The sequence below is a fragment of the Haliotis rufescens genome, unplaced genomic scaffold (genome assembly GCF_023055435.1).
Source record: "Haliotis rufescens isolate VD_foot unplaced genomic scaffold, xgHalRufe1.0.p SCAF_4, whole genome shotgun sequence".
NCBI lineage: Eukaryota > Metazoa > Mollusca > Gastropoda > Lepetellida > Haliotidae > Haliotis > Haliotis rufescens.
The window spans coordinates 21,304,630-21,327,141 of NW_025964112.1; the positions used below are offsets into that span (position 1 = coordinate 21,304,630).

A 22,512-nucleotide genomic window follows, 5' to 3' on the forward strand; every position below is an offset into this window, starting at 1 on the left:
GTCAAAACGCAGCCATTGTCGATTTACAATGCCTTAAACAGTATTGTATTCACACTTGTTCAAAAATGGCATGGAGGAAAACAGTAAAGCAAAGTGCACGTTATGGCATTCGTAACTCGTGGAAGTGGCTATAAAAAGGCAAGCATAAGCCAATAATTTGTCATTCAATTGTCAACATTTTTCTAGTTCGAAAATGCCGAGACTCGGCGCTGCCGATCGGAACATCGCCTTATGACGTATCCAAAGAGGGGAATCGCAGTCTTCTCTTGCAGGCAACTTCAACGTCCACCACATCACCATTTGCCGGCTTTGTGACGGAAACGCATAGTTCAATTCCACTGCAGACCTTCCGAGAACCGAACGACCACCGCTGTACAGGATCGCTACATTCGACTGTTCCACCTACGTCACTGCAATGTCACAGCTACGGAGACTGCAGGACGCATCCCTGGTTTGAGGAGGATATCGGACCAGACCGTCAGGAACCATCTTCGCGAGGCTGGAATCCGACCCAGAAGACAAATTATCGTCCCTGCAACAGATCCATCACAGCGACGCTTGCGTTGGTGCCATAGCTTACAGCACTGGAATTTGAGAAACTGGAGACGGGTGTGCTTTCAGCGATGAATCACGATTTCTTCTTCACCAGCGGGATTGAACACAATGTGTATATCATTGTCGAAATGAGCGTGGTGCCCCACATTGTGTACATGAATTTGACAATTTCGGTGGCGGTAGTGTCATGATGTGTGTGTGTGTGTCTGTGTGTGTGTGTGTGTCGGGGGGGGGGGGGGGGGGGGCATATCCTACACCTCGAGATCTGACTTCGTTGTGGTTCAGGGAAATTTGACAGCAAATCGCTGCATGAATCAAATTCTTCAACCTCACCTTCTTCTAATCATTGACCGCCAGAGGGAGCTGTTTCAACAGGATAACGCTCCAGCGCACATAGCTCATGTCACGGTAGTCTACCTTCATAATACCAACATCAGCATTTTGTCCTGGGCGTCGAGATCTCTAGATCTCAACTCAATCAAACACCTCTGGGATGAACTCGATCCACGTGAACGCCAATGTCAGAACACGCCGCTGACACTCCCACAACTGGCTAACGCGTTACAAGCAGAATGGCGCAGAATGGCGCAGGACAGAATTCGTACACTTATCCAGTCAGTGCCAAGGAGATGTAGAGCTGTGATTGCTGCCCGGGCCGGTCACACAAGATACTGAGTTCAGCGCAACCTTTTGGCCTTACGTGACATGACAAAGAACAGTTTTCAATGCATTTGTTGTACAAGACAACATGTGACTATCGAGCTCCAAAATTTCATGTTTGTATCTGATATTAAATCAAATATATCGACTTTATTAGGGTACAATAAATTTACTAAAATTCTACCTGTGCGTTTCTTTTTTGGAAGAGTGTATTGTACCAACGTGGGGAATCAAAGCCGGGTCTTTGGCGTGACGGGTGAACGCTTTAACCACTAGATAACTCATTCAGAAGAGAATGTGACACCAAAGACAACCTTATGAATCTGGATCACACTTTCATCTGTCGAGGTTGCCATTCAAAGCTACTGTCAATGTAAACTAAATGCTGTCTGTTTTTGCATGGTACTGCCATGATTACTTTGTCCTACAAACCTCCCCACACAGCATGGCAGCATGTACACAAGTACACAACTCCCACAAGGGGTAACCTGCATATACCTGTGGTTGGCATATGGCTGCTAAAGGTTATCTGGGGTATTTGATTTCTTACCTGAGGCATTAACAATGACTCTTGAACATTGCAAAACTTTACTCGCTCAACTCAAACAAACCTGTGTGTCTTCTAGTAGTGAGTTTGTATGGTTTTACACCGCTTTTAGCAATATTTCAGCAAATATTTTACTACTATACTTGATGACCATTATCACAGAGAGATTCAATCTTAAAAACAACATTGAAAAACATAATGTTTGAAATCAAGGTACTGATTTATTCTGATATTTGATTTTATGTTTACTCGTTTCACACAAAAGGTGATACAAAGTTGGCAATTTAAAAAATAAAACTGTGTAATGTGAATTACAAATGTAACAGTATAAATTTGGTCACCTTTTTCATGACAAATCTACAGAATCTTCAGCTTCACAGAGTGTTCCAAGATGCTGCTATAGGTACTCATTTGAAAATATAGAAATTATTATGAGGCAGACTCAGTAGACAAATCAGTTGCCCTGAAAAGAAAAGACATAAGCTGTTGTTTAGTCTACTAAAAAGCCATCCAAACAGTCTACTCTTCTTGAGTAGTTTGAAATGAACTGTCTGCTTTGAACAAATTAACAATCTAAACAAAACACAAAAGTATTTGGTGTAACAAATGTACCAACATAAACTGCATTAGACTCAAACAACACATCAAACATAAGGATTACTTAACAGAGCATTGTTTACCCAGTATGTGGGACCAATATGTTTACTAGCACTAGGCAGCAATAGGGACACCGGTTGAAAATCCCCGAGTGATGTCGGGATACTGTAATAATTCTAAGTTCAGATCTGGACTATCTGGAGGACGGTTGCCATAGCAACACCAAGGTTCAATATCAAGGTCGGATTTCAGACGGGTCAAGTCCATAGCACTAGCATCATCTTCATTGGTCAAATGAGCCAAAGGGCAGAATTTCTTGTTTTGGGATTGGTCGTTTCCATGGCAATGAGGACATGCATGGCATTGGTGGTTCAGCTTTGGCGGCATTCGGAGACGTTCCATTTCATCAAAGTTGACTGTTGGGCTGGCAATGTTGTCAGAATTCAGATGCTGCTTGTTTCCTCTGCTTGACACACATTTTCTGGGGATCGTCCGCAAACTCTCTGCCCCCCTCTGCTTGAGTCCAGCACTGAATGCACACATCAACTGAACAAATTTGTCTTTGAAGGCAACCACAGCCCAGAGTTGAGGTAGAACCTTTTCCAGCAGATTATGAGCACCTGTCTCTCTGCCTTCGCTTGATTCATTTCTCGGAGGCTGTGAGTAATTGGACCTCAGTTCAAAACTGGCATCAAGACCTTCACCTAGAGTAGGCAGGACATGGGATACTTCAAGGTCGGGTTCAGCAGAGTCCAGTTCTTCACCAAACACATTTCCAGCAGGGATGACCGGCAGTGACATGTTTGGTCGATCAGTGTGAGGGTGGTCAATGATAGGTGGTCTGTGTAATGCACAGCCGGCCATTGTGGTTGAGAGTTGTATGGCCAGTGCAGTGGATCCCACCATGGTCAGGAAGCTTGCCACATAAGCAGCAGAGCTCACAGTGATCACCTGCAAGTTTAGAAACAGTGAGATGAGTGAGTAACAGTTAACACTACTTTCAAATAAGTCGTCGATATCATGGCAGCTCACTGTGGGAGGAGAGTCTGGGGTCATGCAGCTGAAACATTTGCCCCACTGGTGATACCAACAAGCACTGGTATCTTGTTGACAAAAGATACTTCAAAATGGGAGTGATTCTGAGATATAAAGCTATCAATAGATCATGGCATGGCTAAGGGATGTAAATCTGCAGAGAATATTAGAATAAATATTATAAAATCTGATTTGTTGCCTTGTAACTTATTGTAACACAACTTAGAGAGAATTCTTGGACATTTAATATTTTACCCAAGGGATCAGTGAAGAAAAGCATACTTTGCAATGACTGTTAGGCCTCATAAAAGTCTTGTTTTTCATTACTTAAAGAAATATAATAGGTAGGTGGGCCAAATTAAAATTGTTTCTTTTTTCAATTTCACAACCACTCCAACCTAAATTCACAATTGTTCTAAAACACATTCCCAGGCTTCAAAACCTTTCAGCCTTTCCTGACACGCAAACTCCTGATCACAAACAGCACTGGTGGTGGTCAGGATGGGTTCCATCAAAACATGAAAAATTTGATTTTAAAAATAACTCAAATTATGTGGAACCAAACCCAAAGTTAGCATGCAAATGTACTATTTTATTTGTACTCAAAAGAAATTATACAATGCATCAGAATTTTTTAAGAGAAATCAAGATTTTCCAGTTGCCAGATTTTCACTTATCTCATACTCAGATGCTTTAGCATGAAATATATATTGTTAAAGCTGACTGAATTGAGACTTTCCTGATTTGGTTTCTAACAAAGCATATCTTACCAGAAGCCATTCTTTTGCTATGTATTCCCAGAGATGTCTGGTAAGTTTGTCATGGAATAGAACATCTAAATCAGTATAAGAGAGCCATCCTCGATCACAGCCTTGAGTCCATGCAATTCTGAAAACACACAATCCAGCATACAGCTCAAGATGAAACAACATCAACAGCAGTGCACATAAAGGGAGGCAAGTTAGAGAAGTTACCTCCCCTTCACCAGTAACCCTGCCTCAAATATCCATACATTTGCTGAGGAATGCAGGCATCGAAATATATCATTTTCAAATGTGTCAGAAGGCTCTCATAACATGTGTCCTTTGGAGTTTTAATGTTAATTCTTCATCCATATTCAAAATGGGAAATAAGAAAGTCCATGTGGAAGCCATTATCCATGTGTTTGTCCAGCACACACATGAGTACATTAATAAGCACCAAATGGTTACTGCATAAACAATAGCTTCATGTTGTTTACTATTACTGGTACAACACAAACTGGGTATCATACTGGGCCTTCTTCCATATATGCACACTGCCTAGAGATGAATATAATAATTGCTTGACGATATATACAATACAGTTGGATGATGTTGAAATTTACCTTCTTTCAATGTCCTGAACAGATTTGAGGAATTCGGACTGTGAGACGAACAGTTGCCAGTCCTACAAGAAAAGATGAAGTTGTTAAGAAAGGAAAACAAGGTGATGGCCTAATAGGAGTCAATATGGATCACATTATAAACCACTTTATTCTGAAAGCAACTGTTGCCATTGATAATTGTTTACTGATCAGTAATCATGGCTCTTATTGATCATCTGTTCACACTGAAGCTCCGGATCTGAAGGAAAGGGACACAGATTGCTTAGGACACCTTTACAATTACTGACACGGGCTAGAAACTCCTGCGAAGTTGCATCTGTGGATTGAGTGCACATGACATACAATATGTCTTGTGCTAAAAGGGTTCTCTTGGGTATGAAATAACTCACATAGATAACTAGTGAAACAAATAATTACAGAAGAAAAGACACTATTAGTACAATTGATTAATCAGTGAACAGGTAGCTAACAAACTATGTCAGGCGCATGTCACCTTGGCTTCACCTTAAACAGTAGGCTTCAGTTTATCGCTGTAATGAGTGAGTGACTGAGTGAGTTAAAATTTAGTGTCGCATCGGCATTATTTCAGCCATATAGCGACGAGACCAAGTGGATATTTTCACAAGTGAGTCATTAATGCATTTTACCAAACATACATAACAATATCATTCATACAGTTTAAAAACACTGGCTATAGGCCACCAGTAACCAAAGCTAGGCCACCGTGCGGGGATCATGGGTATCGCTGTTATGAGCTTGCGATCACTTGTAGGTCAGAGAGATGGAATTCAATTTATTCATACTTTTCTACTGCTCAAGCATCAGAAACGTTGCACGTTTTGATAAACATATATAGTTTAGATAACTTTGCACACCCTGGCAGGTATACCAGATTCCCCCATGCACATAGAAAGCAATTAGCTATGTCTGTTTATACAGAAACAGGTTTCCATAAATGTATGCTCCGGTAAAACTGTGACACAGACAATGAGTGAACATTGATTGGATTATAAACCCAAAACACGTGGGTAGGGTTCACTGTAGGAATTTTCCGACATGTGACAATTTCAAATATTCCAGGGGTACACCCACACTTGCCCATACTGCGCAATGTTAAAATGCCCCATTGTATTTGAAAATATGGGCCTTTTTTCGAATTTAGGGTCTAAAAGCACAAAGCCCCATCCTAGAATTATCCCTGCTTGAAAATAGGTGTACATATCTCTACATTAAGCCTGATAAGTGAAAGTCAAGCAAGCCATGAGTTATTGAGTCATGAAGACAAAGGTACGCACACAGTACTACAGTATCCCAAATGGAAATGCACTTGTAAAACATGACCATGAACTTCACATAGCCTAACACTGTTAAGGATATATCGAATATTGATCGATTGATAATGACGAATATTGATCACAAATTTAAGGGTTGGTGCCGAATGTCATGGGTGGAGAGAATGAGCATAAGAATTGTCCAATACCTGCACAGTTTGGGCTACTCTCAATGCTGATGTGCTCAGTTGAAGCTATAAGATGTCACATTGCTCAACAACATCTTACATCATCCATTGTTCCTGACATCACAAATTGATAATGTTACAACATCTGAGCAATATACCTAGAATGTAGGTAGAGTCTGCTACCTCATCCTTGACATCAGCAGCATGGCATTGCCTCATATTTTTCAATAATGACAAAAGAATCATGGACAACATGTGGCAGTTGGGCACATAGTTTTCAATACAAAAGAACACCACATACATATATCAGAATGGAATATCTTATGACATTAACAGGCCTCACTTGTTGATGCTTATACAAAGTGAGCAGTTTGAAACATATCGTGAAACCTTCATAACACTCTCTTATTAGAGTACAGGTAATAAAAAAAAGCTTGAAGGAGCATTGTTGCAGTATCTCCATGTAACACAGGCCATCTGACTGGCTCTTGGCATGTATAACTGATCATACAATTGGCTTACGCCAACATGGGCAAAGATTGCTATCCTATGAATGTTGAAAAATCAACAACTTAGTGGTGGTTTGAAAACACAATTGAGTTAATATACCCAACTAAAGTATGGAAAAATTTAGAAAATCCTGTGTTTTGTACAGTCTCTCCCATTCATAAAATTGGAGATCAGCAAGCCATATTTCATGAGAAAAAGCAAGCCACTGACAACTCTGATGTCATTGGATAAATCGTAATACTTAACACGCCATGCTGAGAGTAAGGATCACCAAGTCATTTCAAAATGCCCCCACCCCCCACCTTTCCTTTTGAAAATGTCCCCCCATGTTTTTGTCACTAGTTGACCCAAAGGTCCACTCCTTTTTGTCAGTCTGAATGAACACTGCCACCCTGTTCATACTGTTGTTCTTGTATTGAGATATTTCACTCTTCCACAAAACACAAGGCACTGAGATTGTCAGTTTGTTTACTCAACACATCCTTTATAAATAATGTCCTATTATTTCGCCTCATACCAAACCAACAAAAAACCTTATAGTTTTTTCTTACCATTGCCGAGAGGAAGTCTCGCTCCATTTGATTGACTTCATCAAGTTCCATGTTAGCCGCTTCTGCCCACTCATCGTTGAAGACCTCTTCATCCACGCCTTCATCATACATGTACTTAGAGGCCATCATCTGCAACAGGAAGTACATGGTGACAACCAGCCTACTCTTCAACATGTTTATCAGTGGTGATATTCTGGACAAATATGGAGTAACATCAGTGTAAGAAATTACAGGGGTCCTGGGGATTTATTTTGGTGTATTTGAATCAAGGGACACCAATACTTTTAAAATGTTAGTGTATTACAAGGATAAAGAGATCCATTAACCACATGGAATGGAAACACTAAGTCTATTTTACACTGGTCCACAAAATGATCTGCTACTGAGTTGCCATTATCTTCCCGAGGCAAGGGAGTTAACTGACTAACAACACCCAGTTTCCACTGTTTCCGAACAAGGCTAGAATAGTAACAGAGTTATATTGTGGCTGGACTAACTAGTCTGTGCATAGTCCAATCAAAATCGCAAAATGAAATCAACATCACGATCGGCAACTGCCGTGCAGATTTCAGTCAATTGTCGGATTTGTAAAGCATCTGTACCGCCAACTCAACATCAACAGATATTTTACAAATCCTGTCATGTTTCTTATCAAGGTGCTGACATGATTTGATGCCCTTTACGAAGTAAGACCCATTTTATTACAATATTGATCTTGACTATCAACCTGATCGTCTTGACTTGAACCCGCCATCTTGTTTGAAGTAAATGCAAGTGAAATGAGGGGTGGAATCTGATTGGTCAATAGGAGGGACATAAAAGAGACATAACCCGTAACAGCCACTGGTGGCGGGCGCTACAATCAAGCCGAGAAATTCCAGCCTAATTTGGCAAAGATGGAAATTGGACTTTTACAGTCAGTAAACTCCCTTGCCTTGGGAAGATGTGTTGCCGTGTCTACCTAATAGTAAAAGTGGTGGTCCACAAAGGAATGTGACTAGTCTGTGCCAAAACCCTTTGAGTCCACTAGCCTGAACTTGGCTCTCAGCATCTTTTTCAGCAAATTTTACTGTTATCATATGGCATTAATAAGCTGATCTTACTAAACCGAACAGAATTTTACTACACTTGGGCTTTGGATGAGCAGACGAATATCACTAGTCTCAGACTAGAGGTCTTATATTGATTTCAAACACCGTATTAGGATGAGGGAAAGTGTGTGTGGTTTTACACATCCTTCAGCAATACACTAGCAATGTCAGGATATCAAGAACAAGCTTCATACATTGTCTACACACAGGGAATCAAACCAGTCCTCAACATGATGAGCCAAGGCTTACACCACTAGGCTACCCCAACCAACTAGGCATCAATCAGAATCACTGTAGGGATGGGTATTGGTGGCTCAAAGTGTACTACAAAATTTTACGATACACAAGGCCATATTGAAATATGCATCACGAAACATTATATAATTCTTGAATTCACATGCAATTTGAAACACCAGTGGATGAATTGAAGTTCATAAAGGAACAAAAGAAGATGCTGGTACAACATAATGTTTACTCATTCAACAAACAGTCACAGATGCACGCTCCAGGAATTTGGCAAGTGTATAACATTATACACGTGATAGAAATTGCTATTTGAACTATACTGATATTAAAATTTGATATTGGGATAAAAAGTGATCCTCAAATTACCGATATATCAGTCATACCACAGACCCTTAATAATCAGTTGTGAATTTTTAACAATATTTTCCAGAAGTTGTTAAAAGAGAATATCATAATTTAAGAATCTCGCCCTTCAGAATGAAGTAAATAGGCTGTTGTGGCCCTATGGAAATATTTCAGACGATAAAATGGGTTCAAATCAATGACAGCCGCTGTCAAAATATTACTGATCTAGTGATTCAGTATGTTTTTATGCAACTTTTAGCAAAATTTCAGCAATATTGTGTGGGACACCAAAATTAGGCTTACATATTTTACCTACGTAATGAATTGAACCTGGGCCTTCAGCATGATGAGCAAATGCATTAACCACTAGGCCAACCAATTGGATCATTTAAGAATCTCAATAAAAAAATCTTTCATTGGTTACATATTGGAGGTGACTGTGTTTCGGATTACTTACTTGTATGTGCATACATATCAAATGAAAGACTGAACATTTTGAATACCAAAACAAATTCAGATCAAATAGCATTTTTCGCAACAAACAATCGTAACAATTATCTACACATAACAGTCAATCCTTGCATCAGTTGAGAGTAATTGATTAATAACAGATTAAAATCAAGTCACAAGTTAGTTGCGAGTAAATATAAAGTATTATTTGAAATCACATATAATAGTGAGTGAGTGAGTTGGGTTTAACGCCTCTTTTAACTGTATTCCAGTTATATCAAGGCGTGTCAGCTTAATGTGGGAGGAAAGCCCGAAGTGATGCAGGTCTCAGACGTTTACCACTTCAGTGAAACCCACGAGCACGGGTATGGTGCTGACAAACCTAGAAACATAATCGGGATTCGAACCAACAATCATAGGTTTCTGGCGTGGCCAAGGGACGCAACTCTGCACAGCGAATCGTGGCGCCTTAGACGACTGGGCCACTTGTGTCCCCACATATAATAGACTTTCATGACATCTAGTTACAATTGTGATAAAGTAGGACTTACCACCGAAATGAAGAAGAGATCAGAGGAAGACATTTTCTGAAGATAGTCAGGATTTCTTTGGCGCAAACGTGTGGCATAGATCATACTAGTGACCAGGGAGCCTGGTGACACACAGGTGTCACTGAAACCAAACATTGGAACATTGTAGACATTATACAGGTGTCACTGAAACCAAACATTGGAACATTGTAGACATTATACAGGGGTCACTGAAACAAAAACATTGGAACATTGTAGACATTATACAGGGGTCACTGAAACCAAACATGGGAACATTGTAGACATTATACAGGTGTCACTGAAACCAAACATTGGAACATTGTAGACATTATACAGGTGTCACTGAAACCAAACATTGGAACATTGTAGACATTATACAGGTGTCACTGAAACCAAACATTGGAACGTTGTAGACATTATACAGGTGTCACTGAAACCAAACATTGGAACATTGTAGACATTATACAGGTGTCACTGAAACCAAACATTGGAACATGGTAGACATTATACAGGGGTCACTGAAACCAAACATGGGAACATTGTAGACATTATACAGGGGTCACTGAAACCAAACATTGGAACATGGTAGACATTATACAGGTGTCACTGAAACCAAACATGGGAACATTGTAGACATTATACAGGGGTCACTGAAACCAAACATTGGAACATTGTAGACATTATACAGGTGTCACTGAAACCAAACATGGGAACATTGTAGACATTATACAGGGGTCACTGAAACCAAACATTGGAACGTTGTAGACATTATACAGGGGTCACTGAAACCAAACATGGGAACATTGTAGACATTATACAGGTGTCACTGAAACCAAACATTGGAACATTGTAGACATTATACAGGGGTCACTGAAACCAAACATTGGAACATTGTAGACATTATACAGGGGTCACTGAAACCAAACATTGGAACATTGTAGACATTATACAGGTGTCACTGAAACCAAACATTGGAACATTGTAGACATTATACAGGGGTCACTGAAACCAAACATTGGAACATGGTAGACATTATACAGGTGTCACTGAAACCAAACATGGGAACATTGTAGACATTATACAGGGGTCACTGAAACCAAACATTGGAACATTGTAGACATTATACAGGTGTCACTGAAACCAAACATGGGAACATTGTAGACATTATACAGGGGTCACTGAAACCAAACATTGGAACGTTGTAGACATTATACAGGGGTCACTGAAACAAACATGGGAACATTGTAGACATTATACAGGTGTCACTGAAACCAAACATTGGAACATTGTAGACATTATACAGGGGTCACTGAAACCAAACATTGGAACATTGTAGACATTATACAGGGGTCACTGAAACCAAATATTGGAACATTGTAGACATTATACAGGGGTCACTGAAACCAAACATTGGAACATTGTAGACATTATACAGGTGTCAATGAAACCAAACATGGGAACATTGTAGACATTATACAGGGGTCACTGAAACCAAACATTGGAACGTTGTAGACATTATACAGGGGTCACTGAAACCAAACATTGGAACGTTGTAGACATTATACAGGGGTCACTGAAACCAAACATGGGAACATTGTAGACATTATACAGGGGTCACTGAAACAAAAACATTGGAACATTGTAGACATTATACAGGTGTCACTGAAACCAAACATTGGAACATTGTAGACATTATACAGGGGTCACTGAAACAAAACATTGGAACATTGTAGACATTATACAGGTGTCACTGAAACCAAACATTGGAACATTGTAGACATTATACAGGGGTCACTGAAACCAAACATTGGAACATTGTAGACATTATACAGGGGTCACTAAAACCAAACATTGGAAAACTGTAGATGTTACACAGGTGTCACTGAAACCATATATAGGGCATCAAAATATTCCCTTAAAAATATACTTATCCTGACACAAGAGTATGAAAAATTCCTTCTTGCTTTGATCATAAACAGTGTAGAACAATGTAGAATATTACCTGAACACACCCTCCAACCACCTCCCTCCCAGCATGCCCCTGTGTTTCTCGGCATCTTCACCTGTACACATGTGACAGGTTGTCAAGGGATGGACAGGTAGGCAGTCATGGCCTGTTGTGTCAGGATAAGTACATATATAAGGGGGATACTCTGATTTCCTTCATTGTTTTAACTCATCTCTCCATAACAGTATGCAATTATCCCACAGTAGGACGGTGGGTTGGATCAACTGCATAACCCCCCTATTGCGATTGTGGTCAGGTCAGAGCACAGCACACATTAGACTACACTGCCACTTTGTCTTCAACCCATGGGTGTGTCCAACTTCATTCATGCCGTAATAAGTCACCACCATAATAAATATGTGGCAACTGGAGGTATTTGAAACATCAGGACCCGTGGTCGGCCTCACAATACAAAGTACCCTTGGTACTGAGTTAAGGCAATCATTTTGTATAAAGAAGGACTAAACATGGATGTGTACTGGTATGGGCCTCCTTGATGACAGTCGCTCCATTCCCACTTCGTCAATGGCAACGTGGAGGTGCGACTAGTTGGTGGGCGAAAATGAAAGGACCTAGTTGGTGGACTGTCCATATCTTCATGTGAGAGAAAACTGAAGTTGAAGTTGACGAAGGTTCTGTGGCATTACCAAAACCCTTCCCCAATGATCTCCTTGACGGAGCTGTTTGGGTGGAATGTCATCATTGACAACAACGCCCTCATTTCATGCAGGTCGGAAGCACTAGTAGAAGTTCAGTTAAAAAGAGAAGGAATTCTTAACATATATTCCTGCAGCTGTCCTTGATGGTCTGGATGAAGAGAAGTTTTCGCTGTTGCGCACATACTAGGCAAAGGGAGATATGACTCTCCAGGCAACTGTTTCTTTGGCAATGAAATCCCACATCAAGCCAAGGCGTACCTCTGCATGCCGCCCAGGTCAAAACATGATCTGAGTGATGTCGAGAGTATGGAGTTCACTGATCCGTGCAGCAGTAGCCTGGTACAGCTGCAGCCAGTGACAGCAGAATTGGTCCTGTGAGTAAGAGATATAAGTCCAGCAGTAGTGAGTGGTTGTAGGGGAAGACAAGATTGTTGAGCACCACTCCAGGACAAAAACTTGCGGTAACCCCGAAGTATATCTGCGAGTTCAGAAACAGTGGGGATGTGGATAGAGCAGGAGGCTCCAAGGATCGCTAAGATGTAACTGCCGATCGTGCTTTGCTGACAAATGCTTCTTGTCACGTGATGGACACAGTAGTCTTTCTTAGATGAAATGTCTTACTGGCTGTATTGTACAATGAGTGCTTTTATTACGATTAATAGTTCATCCAAAATTTAAGCCACTTAAATTTAAATTTAAGGTATAGTGAAGGCATTCATTACAGTTTTTAAGGCTAAAAGTAAGACCCAAGTGAAAAGGGCTCCATTTTTAGTCTTCAATGTTGGAAAGTCAAAAGGGTTGTTGTTAAAATACTGGCATTTTATGACCATACCCTGGCGTTCAATGTGGTTGAGCACTTTCATAACAAATTAGCAAAATGGCCTCACTGCCATACTGTGTGGCCTGGGGCGCATCTTCTATTGACAGAGTATGTAGCAGGGCGTGGTTTCATCCGACAAAAAGACATCCTCATCTTGTCAGTGTGCCAGTAGCCTTAGCAATAATATCTAACGTCAAGGACAATGTGGACAAGGCATCCAATATATGACAGAACCCAAGCACAAAGTCAGAAATTGGGTGTCCGCTGCACAATTAACCATGAATTGTAATATATAATCTGAACATCAGTACTATAAACCAATTCAATAATACGTTATGACACTGATCTACAGCAATCCACTCACCTTGTCAGGGTCGAAGCTGTCGCCATGTTTGCTTGGCCCAGTCCACGGGGGGTCGCATCCTGGAAGAACTCCACAGCCAAGTCTGAAAGTAGAGACCACACAATTCTAATTCATTTGTACAATAACATCTGGTTCCCAAAATTTAAAGTTATTCTATGAAAAAAGCGCTGTGAAAGAAAAATGTTTCTAATTAGGAGTTTATTTTCAAATAAACAAGATCAACATTATTTTACTCCCCAGGGAGGAAACTTGTCAAAATCCATGTGACACAGTTTAGGCAAGGGAAAAATTACTTTTCTATTACAGTCCTAACAATCTCAGAGTATCAGCTAGGAAGATTTTGTGGCAGAGTAATCCTCTCCTTGTAAAGATCTGACAACATTCCGTAGGTTGGGTCCCATGAACCCTGAGAGTACTTTGAACACCCAATCTAATTGAAATTCTTGAGCCAATCAGATGTCAGCTTTGTGAAACGATTCAGCCTAATTTTTTACCACCCCGATTCAGAAATTAACAAAAGAAAAGCCCACATGAATGCAAGTATTCCTCCTTGTGTAGTTGTCACTCAGAAAGTGAGACACGACACATTGTATAAATATCAACAATGTAATGGTGTGGTTTCTCATGCAAAGAAGTATCGTATTGATGCAAAGGTTTTATTTGAAGTCATCGTTGGACATGAGTTCTGAAAATCTTGATACTGTATGTACTGTTACGAACTGAGTGTGTTTTTACTGATAACAGATGACTCCCCCTCCTTTTTTATACATTTCTTCAAGTTGTTACTATAAATATGTTTCCATATATACGAAAAAGATTAATAGCAAAGAAATACAAGTACAACATTCTGATTAATGCATTAATGAAGCAGCATTACAGTTGATGCCATGCTGACTCTTTATGCCAGATTAGACTACTGAACTTGTAACAGCAGTTTGGATGACAGATTGTATTGTGCAGGTAGGTGAAACCCAGTTTAGGAGCTTTATGCTTAGTAGAAAGACTCTTTAAGAATTTCCAAATTGTTTCCATTGAAACACAAAAAATTAAAAAAATTAAAAACTGAAAAGACAATAGTAGAGCATTTGGTTCATGACACATGTATAGATTCAAGAAAATATATTTGTTAGTTTGAGAGTTTCAATGGAAACGTAAGATAAAAAAGAATTTTTTCCAAGATGGCAAACATTTAGAACAAAAATTAAATAGAAAAAGACACCAGTTAAGCGGATGAGCAATGCATATCCCAAGTTTCTTTTAAAAAAAAAATAGAATGTTTTTTTATGTTATGGCTCAGAATAGGATGATGGGAACCCTGATGCCAACGGGAACCGACCCTACATCATAAATCCTGTCCACTTCTAAACATTTGTCAGTCTAATTTACATATTCAACAATAACAGTCGAAGAAAGAAATTTGTGGAGAATGTGTACCACAAGGACAGGCATGAGAGCAAAGCATCACTAGAATGTAGTCACCTGCAGGACTCCACAGAAGCAGTTTCAGTATTTATTGTAACTAATTAACTTGTTATAAGCAGTCATCATTATCGGGTTAGAATTGGTCTCCAGCAGCATGCTAGGCAACCAGGTGGATCAGGTGGTGACAATCATTGGTTGATTCTGTGACATCACACCCTGACAGAGTGGATCATAGCTAATATCAATCACGAGATTGTCTGGTCCAGGCTTGATTATTTACAGGCCGCTGTCACCTAGCTGGAATTCTGCTCTTAGCGGAATTAAACATATTTCATTATTGGGCAGCTACAGCATCTCAAAGAAGTGATTTGAGTAGTCATTGTAACTCTCTTACTTGTCAGAGGCAGAGAGGGGCAGTCGTCATCATCTGGTAGTTCTCCATAGTAAAGTGTCTTCCGAAATCTCTCCTCCAGCTGCTCATGTAGGCCTTCCTCCTGCAAAGGATGAAATCAACAGAATCAATGACAAAAGTAATTAGTGTCAGTATTTCAAAATCTTCTACAACAGATCCAACAGTCATGTCCCCTCTGTCGGATATACACACCAGGGCCACAAGAAAGTTTTGTACTAAATTAACTTTAACTTCTTTTCTTCTACTTCAAGTATAAAATATTTAAAAATTCATAGTGGTTGTTATGATTTGACATTAAGAACATAATTTGTTTACAGAAATTCACCTGTACACTGTATCATTCAGAAAACTTAAGACTATATATCAGCAATAATCTATGTGTCTCAAATCAATCTCACTAGACCATCCCCTGAAGCTTTGACTATATAGGTTAATTAGGCTCTACAGCATTAAATAGTGAAGCGTCAAATTTTCTATCAAATTAGATCTGATTATCAACTGTTTTGATTCCACTACACATGAATAAAGTATGCTTTGAAATATGAACAAAATATCTAAACAACAATTTGCTAAATTGGCTTGCGGCACCAGAAACTTGGTGGTAGAAAGAAAGTATCAACAATATCGACCAGACAGAAAATATGCATCGCTGTAGAGTGACCGTCGCAATCTTGGACTGTTTTGTCCCGCTCAGTCACTGGTCAATCGGTGCTGAGAAGAGACAAATTTAATATCACGGTACTCAACCCCCTTTTACCCAACCCAAAAGGAACAAATTGTCTTGGGTACAAAATGTCTGATTTGATTGGGAATTGTCTTAGCAGAGCCCAGGCAAAAGGTAATCAGAAACATGCTCTTATCATGCCCAAACTGAAGTTGACAACCAATGTTTTTATTTCGACATATAAAAGTCAGGAGGAATGTGTGTATAGTCAGAAAGAAAAGACTGTATGCAACTTATTAGCAATGTTAACGTAACCATGGATGAAATGTTCTTTTTCTTGTTGTCATTTAGGAGATAAACCTTTTGTGTTTTGAAATTCGATGTAGTCAAATAACATTATGCAAAATGTCACGGAAACTCACAAAGAAATGACCCAACATCACTAAAGTCACAGCACAGGAATATGACTTGATCACAACAGCTTTACATCAAACTTGATGACATTAATTTCAGGGCACATACAATTAAGTAAAACATCCATGAACCACTGTGTCAGGGCCACAACTGTCAGATTTCTTTCACATGAATCCAATCCCTGAAGATAAAACGCTGGCTCGTCTGCAGCGTAAATAAATGGATGTATAGTCATACTCCAGTTCCATTGGCAATCACGTTGTACCAGGCTCATGCCTAGGTTAAAGTCATTAATATCAACATCAGGGTTATCATCTTGCTTTGTGTAAAGCACTTGGTTCCAAATTAAAATAAGAGGTATCTTTTCAGCGATGTTGGAACATTTCTTTGTGAGTTTTCGTGACCTTTTGCAGGGAGGAGTGTTTTCTGGCAGACTTTCAAATCCCCTCCTGCCAGATCTTAACATTGGTGGCTGACAGAGATGGCAATGAATATCGATCATAAAAAGGATCATAAACAAATTGTTACCATGAATACTTTTTTATGTTATATTTTTTTTTCATTAGTTTCTATCAAAGAGGAAATTACCCGTTAACCACTGAGCATGTCCCTTACAGTTTCATGACAGTGATCATTTGTATGCAAAAGCTTTGTTGTAATCGCATCATCGAAGGATGATTAGCATTACAGCCTAGAACGTCATATTGTCACCAAAAACATCTGATATGAAACATATCATATTTCCTCTGTTAGACGCTCGGACGCCTATTAATTTTGCAAAAGACGTTGACCCCGCGTCTATGAGAGATCTGGTTTGTGTTTCCAAATAAAGGATATATCAATACAGTATACAGTTCTTATTGGTGATCGGTGGCCATCTTTTATGAACGATATGTAGGCTATCAATGTATTCAAACGCTTGTTTTTAGTGTGAAAAGGCATAATATATTTGAAAGAGGTTTCTGTAAAAAAAAGGAAACCTCTTTTTAGCCAATCAAAATCAAGCATTCTTCACTGTCATGATAGAATATACAATATATCACAGGACTAACCAATGCTCTAGGTAGTCCTGTGGGCACTAGGGTACTACTCAGGACCCACTCGACCCAGGTATATCCATCCCAGCTTTACCTTCATCACTAATCAGTAAAAGGTCATGGGTGCAGGCTAAAATGGCAACTCAGGAAAACGTCACTGATTTCTCGAGCGAAAACACCACCTCTATTTTTAATAACAATTTATGTAGTATACAGTCAAGTCTCGTTAATCCGACATCGTTGGTTGCACATGATTGTGTCAGATTAACAAGTATGTCGGATTAACGAAATTAAGTGATTTGTGATCGAAAATCGGCTGTCTTAACGATAGATAATAACCGTGTGTACCTTGTAATAAAATCATTAAAAATGAAATATTTATATTGTTATGTTGTTTATTCATTCATTCCTTAATTTATAATTGATGACATTGCAGAAATAATAATAATTTTCCCATTTATACATAACAACAGAGACATTACTCAATGAAATTATCACATCAACGACACACGTTTCCTCGTGTAAATGCAAGTGCTACTGTCTTAGCAACTTGCTTCATCTACTTAAAATAGTCTGTCAGTGTTTTCTGTTTCTAACATTTTGAAGGCACATTTCTCAAAGTCCCCTGCTCGCTTGACGTCTAGGACTTGTGGTTCTTCAGCATCAACATTGTCGAGGTGTAATTTCATATGCTGTTTCTTATAATAAAGCTTGAAATTCTTTATGATCCCGGCATCTAGTGGCTGAATGTGCGATGTGGTGTTTGGTGGCAAAAAGTGACATTTCACATTAGTTGTGTCGACAGTAGCATGGGATGGGGCGTTGTCCAACAGCAATACCACGTGGCATCGCTCCAATCGCATTTGCCGATCCAAGATCAGTAGCCAGGCTTTGAATATTAATAAAGTTATCCATGCTTTCTTGTTTATATACCAGTCGACCATGGTGAGTCCACCATGTTTTATATACCTGTTCGTATTTTAAACTGGCTTCATGCACATTTATCTGGCTTCAATTTGTAAACTACATTTGTATAGCTTTGTACATACAGGTTTGAAAAGCTTTTCCTGTTAATAATCTCTGCAGCCAGTGCGTGTCAAAACATGGGGTTGTGTACTCGCAGGCAGATGACCACGGAGTACGCTGACCACTGTGTCGGATTAACAAGACTCATTAATGAGTGATTTCGGTAATTTGTTGCAAATTAGGTGTGTCGGAGTCGGAGTGCGAGACTGTTGGATTAACGGGACTAAATAGCACTGAATCAATCGGTTCCCATCATTTGTGTGGGATAAAGCCGAGTGTCAGATTAACGAGTGTCGGATTAATGAGACTTGACTGTATATGCTTTATTTACATGCTTTATTTGGTTGCTGTAATATGTCTTTCTTGGGCGGGGACACGGTCTGTTATCCAGAAACATTTTTGTGATGTTGGCTGCCGGCAGAAAGGGGAGATATATATGAAATATCTATAAAATAACTTTATATTTCCTGCTTACTAAAATAAATACTAAATATATAGCAGTTGTAGTCCAATTTCTTGACATTTCCATGGGACTCAGTTTCAGCTTGACATTGAGTCAATTTGAGGAAAGGTGATTAAAACTTCAAAGTATGCAATGTTTTTACAATAAGTTTAGTCGCGCCCCCAATCAGAGTCAGCGAGTAAATTGGAGCAGAGGCTAGTTTCTAATGTACACTTGTTTTAACATTTCACAATTATTTGTGTTTGCAAATGACCATGTGAATTTAATTTCATGTACGAAGGTAAAGAAATAAATAAGGTGCCGTTTCCGCCAGGCAATAGTAGCCGTTTTTGCTTTAAGCGAGGTGCTGTTTTTGCCAAACGGTGCCGTTTTGCTGAGGTGCCGATTTAGCTATAACCCAATGTCATTATCTTTTCATTGTCTTGATTAAATAACCATAACTGTATCCAACTTAGAATGTCTTCACATCATCACTGTCATGTTTACTCAGATAACACTGTTATGAATGTCACTACCTAGGAACTGAAAAATATATACCTGATTCTGAACAATATTCCATAATTCTATTGTTGACAGGAATGGAAATTAGTGCTTCCCTAATATTATGATTGTTGATCTAAAACATCCGAAATCAATTCTTTAAAGTTTAATGTCTCGAGCATCGAAAGCTTTCTTTCTCAAAAGAACAACCGTTAGCTTGTCGAATTGTTTCAGTGCCTTGATCCCTGTCCCAAACCGTGCTCACCAGGGAGACAATATTGCCATATTTGGCGGTCGTCTGGTCAAGACTTGACTGCCGCAAGTTTCATAGAATAGGACGGACTAAATGAAGTCATATCGTAATATATAAGTACTACTGTCAACAACAATGACGTAGATCTGTCACAAAGAGTTTCTTTTCCTGGTTTCACAAGAATATTCAACATCGCGCGCTTGGCTGCTCAGCCCCAGGTAACGAGAGAAATCTAGGCACTTCTTACTGCTCTTTTCATACCTCTAATCTTTTTCTTGACCGCGCCTGGTCAGCCCTCAAACCTGGCGACCAGCGATTAAACATGTTGTGTCTCTTTAGGTACCCGAGTCCTCCCCTGTTTCTGGCGATGACGAATTATTTCAAGGCAAAATGACACAACCTGGGAAGAATTTCACATTTCACGTTGGCCACCACAGCGGTGAAAGGGAACCCTGCTCCTTGTGAAATACGGTCATCGTGAGCTTGAGCTGTTTTTCGATCGAAGGCGTACGGATTGGACACAAATTCCCCGATGGACATATAGACACATACAGCTTGATATTATTCCATTTGCTATGTTTATCTAAAATATCTAATCACTATGGTTTAACTTTATTCTCATGAGGTCAGTTGGTTATTAAACATTCGAATTATATGTTTATACATTGTACTGACTAGATCGACTCAAACTGTTCTTTGAGATAAATTATTTTGAAAAGGGTAAACAGTATGAAGTTCAAATCTGTATGTAGAAGAGAAATAAGTTTTATTGTAGTTAAGGGCTCCGGCTCATGTACATAGAGTTACATCTTATATTACAGCATGCATTTCAGATATATCAGCCACGTTTTATCACAGCATATCATGTAAGTTCATAGCCTATCACCGCCTAGCTGTACTCATTCCAGCTTGAGAACGGTGTAAGAATCTACATTTAAACGTCACCAACCATCCATCAAGTTGTATGTTTTCTTATTTACTCCCCAACTTCTAGAATGCCAATCAACGAAACGCTTAAATAAAGTTCGATGGAGAAGCTCTCTACCTAAAGGGTATCGGCTGGAGACTCAACGCAGTATTGTCCAAGTATGCCGTCATTAACGCCACATACCGCCATTCATGTTTTGGACAATGAATTAACATACACGTATACAAGGAGAACGAAGACTTAAGGGATCATCTCCCCTTTGTAAATTAATGTGGCCATTGCCTAATCGTCACCACCATCTGTGCATCTTTCCGTCACCTCGATCGGATTGTCCCGGGCTGGCACGAGTGGTCGCGAATGCCAAGTCCCGATACTTGGCGACGGACTTTCGCCACATTATTACACGAGGGATAAATAACTCGTTATTCCGAATGTCAAATGAGTTGTGTTTATTACCTAAAAATAGAAATGTCACGTGTTAATAGATTCACCGCTACCTCATAGATCTATGACATATCCATTATGCCACTGTCATCTATATATAGTCTACTACCACTTCGAACATCACCAACATGCACTGTATTATTTGTTGTAGTTAATATATGACGGAAACAATATATGCCGATGCCACGTTAATCTAAATCCACATACTCACTCAAATCACAGCCAGCTGACGACAAATAACAACAACACACATGATACAATTACAACAAATAATCCACAACAATTATGATTGTTCACTGGTTGCCTGCAAAAAATCTTCCGGTAGCTATAAAAAAGGTTTGGCTTCTATGAGATAAAAACAGATGAAAGTCATATCAAGTAACTTCAAGTCCCATTCACTGGTTGTGTGTAAATGCAATACGTTGAACGTCAAATGGCGAATTAATTAGTCACTGGCGCAGTATATAATTTATAACAGAAAACCTGTATAAAATGGTACTTTTTTCTTCTTCTTTGGGTACTTATTTCTTCGATTGATAAAATGGTACTTCATTCCAAGGAGTAGGGGGAGGAGAGGAAAAGGAGGATGTCATCATTAGGGATTATATGAACAATAATGATGAAAACACACAGCATTAATGATCACCAGCATCCATTCATCAGCATGTTTATATCACACATCCGTCGATGCTCAGTCGCGCTTGGGTGATCTTTATTGTCATGTACCTGTTGTCAGATTAATTAGTTACACAATACAATCAGGAGTCATCAGCAGAGAAACAGTGGAACCGCGGGCGTTATGGCTGGTTATTGCATAACTATACCTGTAATCAATCTCCTATAGTATACATGCTTGCTGTATATTGTCAGTACAATATGTAGTGTTTACCTCATATACATAAGTAGCACGGGATGTTTATATGGTCGATAATTCGCAGTTGTTATTAATATAACGTATCGACATATATTTAACCATTGTTTGGACTTAATATCATATGCAATCGATCAAATCCACCTTTTCATTTAGATGTCAGTAATTTTTTACTTTATGCAAATGAATGATTGGTCTAAATGGTGGGCGACGGTGTCAGAATTTCACTAGGCTGCTGTAAAAGAATTACACCGGCTTGTCAGATCTCGTTCGAAATCGCGAGA

The 22,512-nt window shown here is 39.3% G+C and overlaps 1 protein-coding gene across 1 annotated transcript; it reads right to left on the bottom strand.

The window, feature by feature from the left end:
• Positions 1-1,960: 1,960 nt before the first annotated feature.
• Positions 1,961-20,432, bottom strand: LOC124132152 (protein CNPPD1-like). Its single transcript, XM_046495875.2, has 8 exons — positions 20,247-20,432; positions 15,631-15,730; positions 13,815-13,896; positions 9,964-10,084; positions 7,281-7,409; positions 4,761-4,822; positions 4,165-4,282; positions 1,961-3,310 (listed from the first exon to the last, which is right to left on the bottom strand). Exons 1-8 carry the CDS (start codon positions 20,307-20,309, stop codon positions 2,474-2,476), a joined length of 1,512 nt encoding a protein of 503 aa, XP_046351831.2. The 5' UTR covers positions 20,310-20,432; the 3' UTR covers positions 1,961-2,473.
• Positions 20,433-22,512: the final 2,080 nt, after the last annotated feature.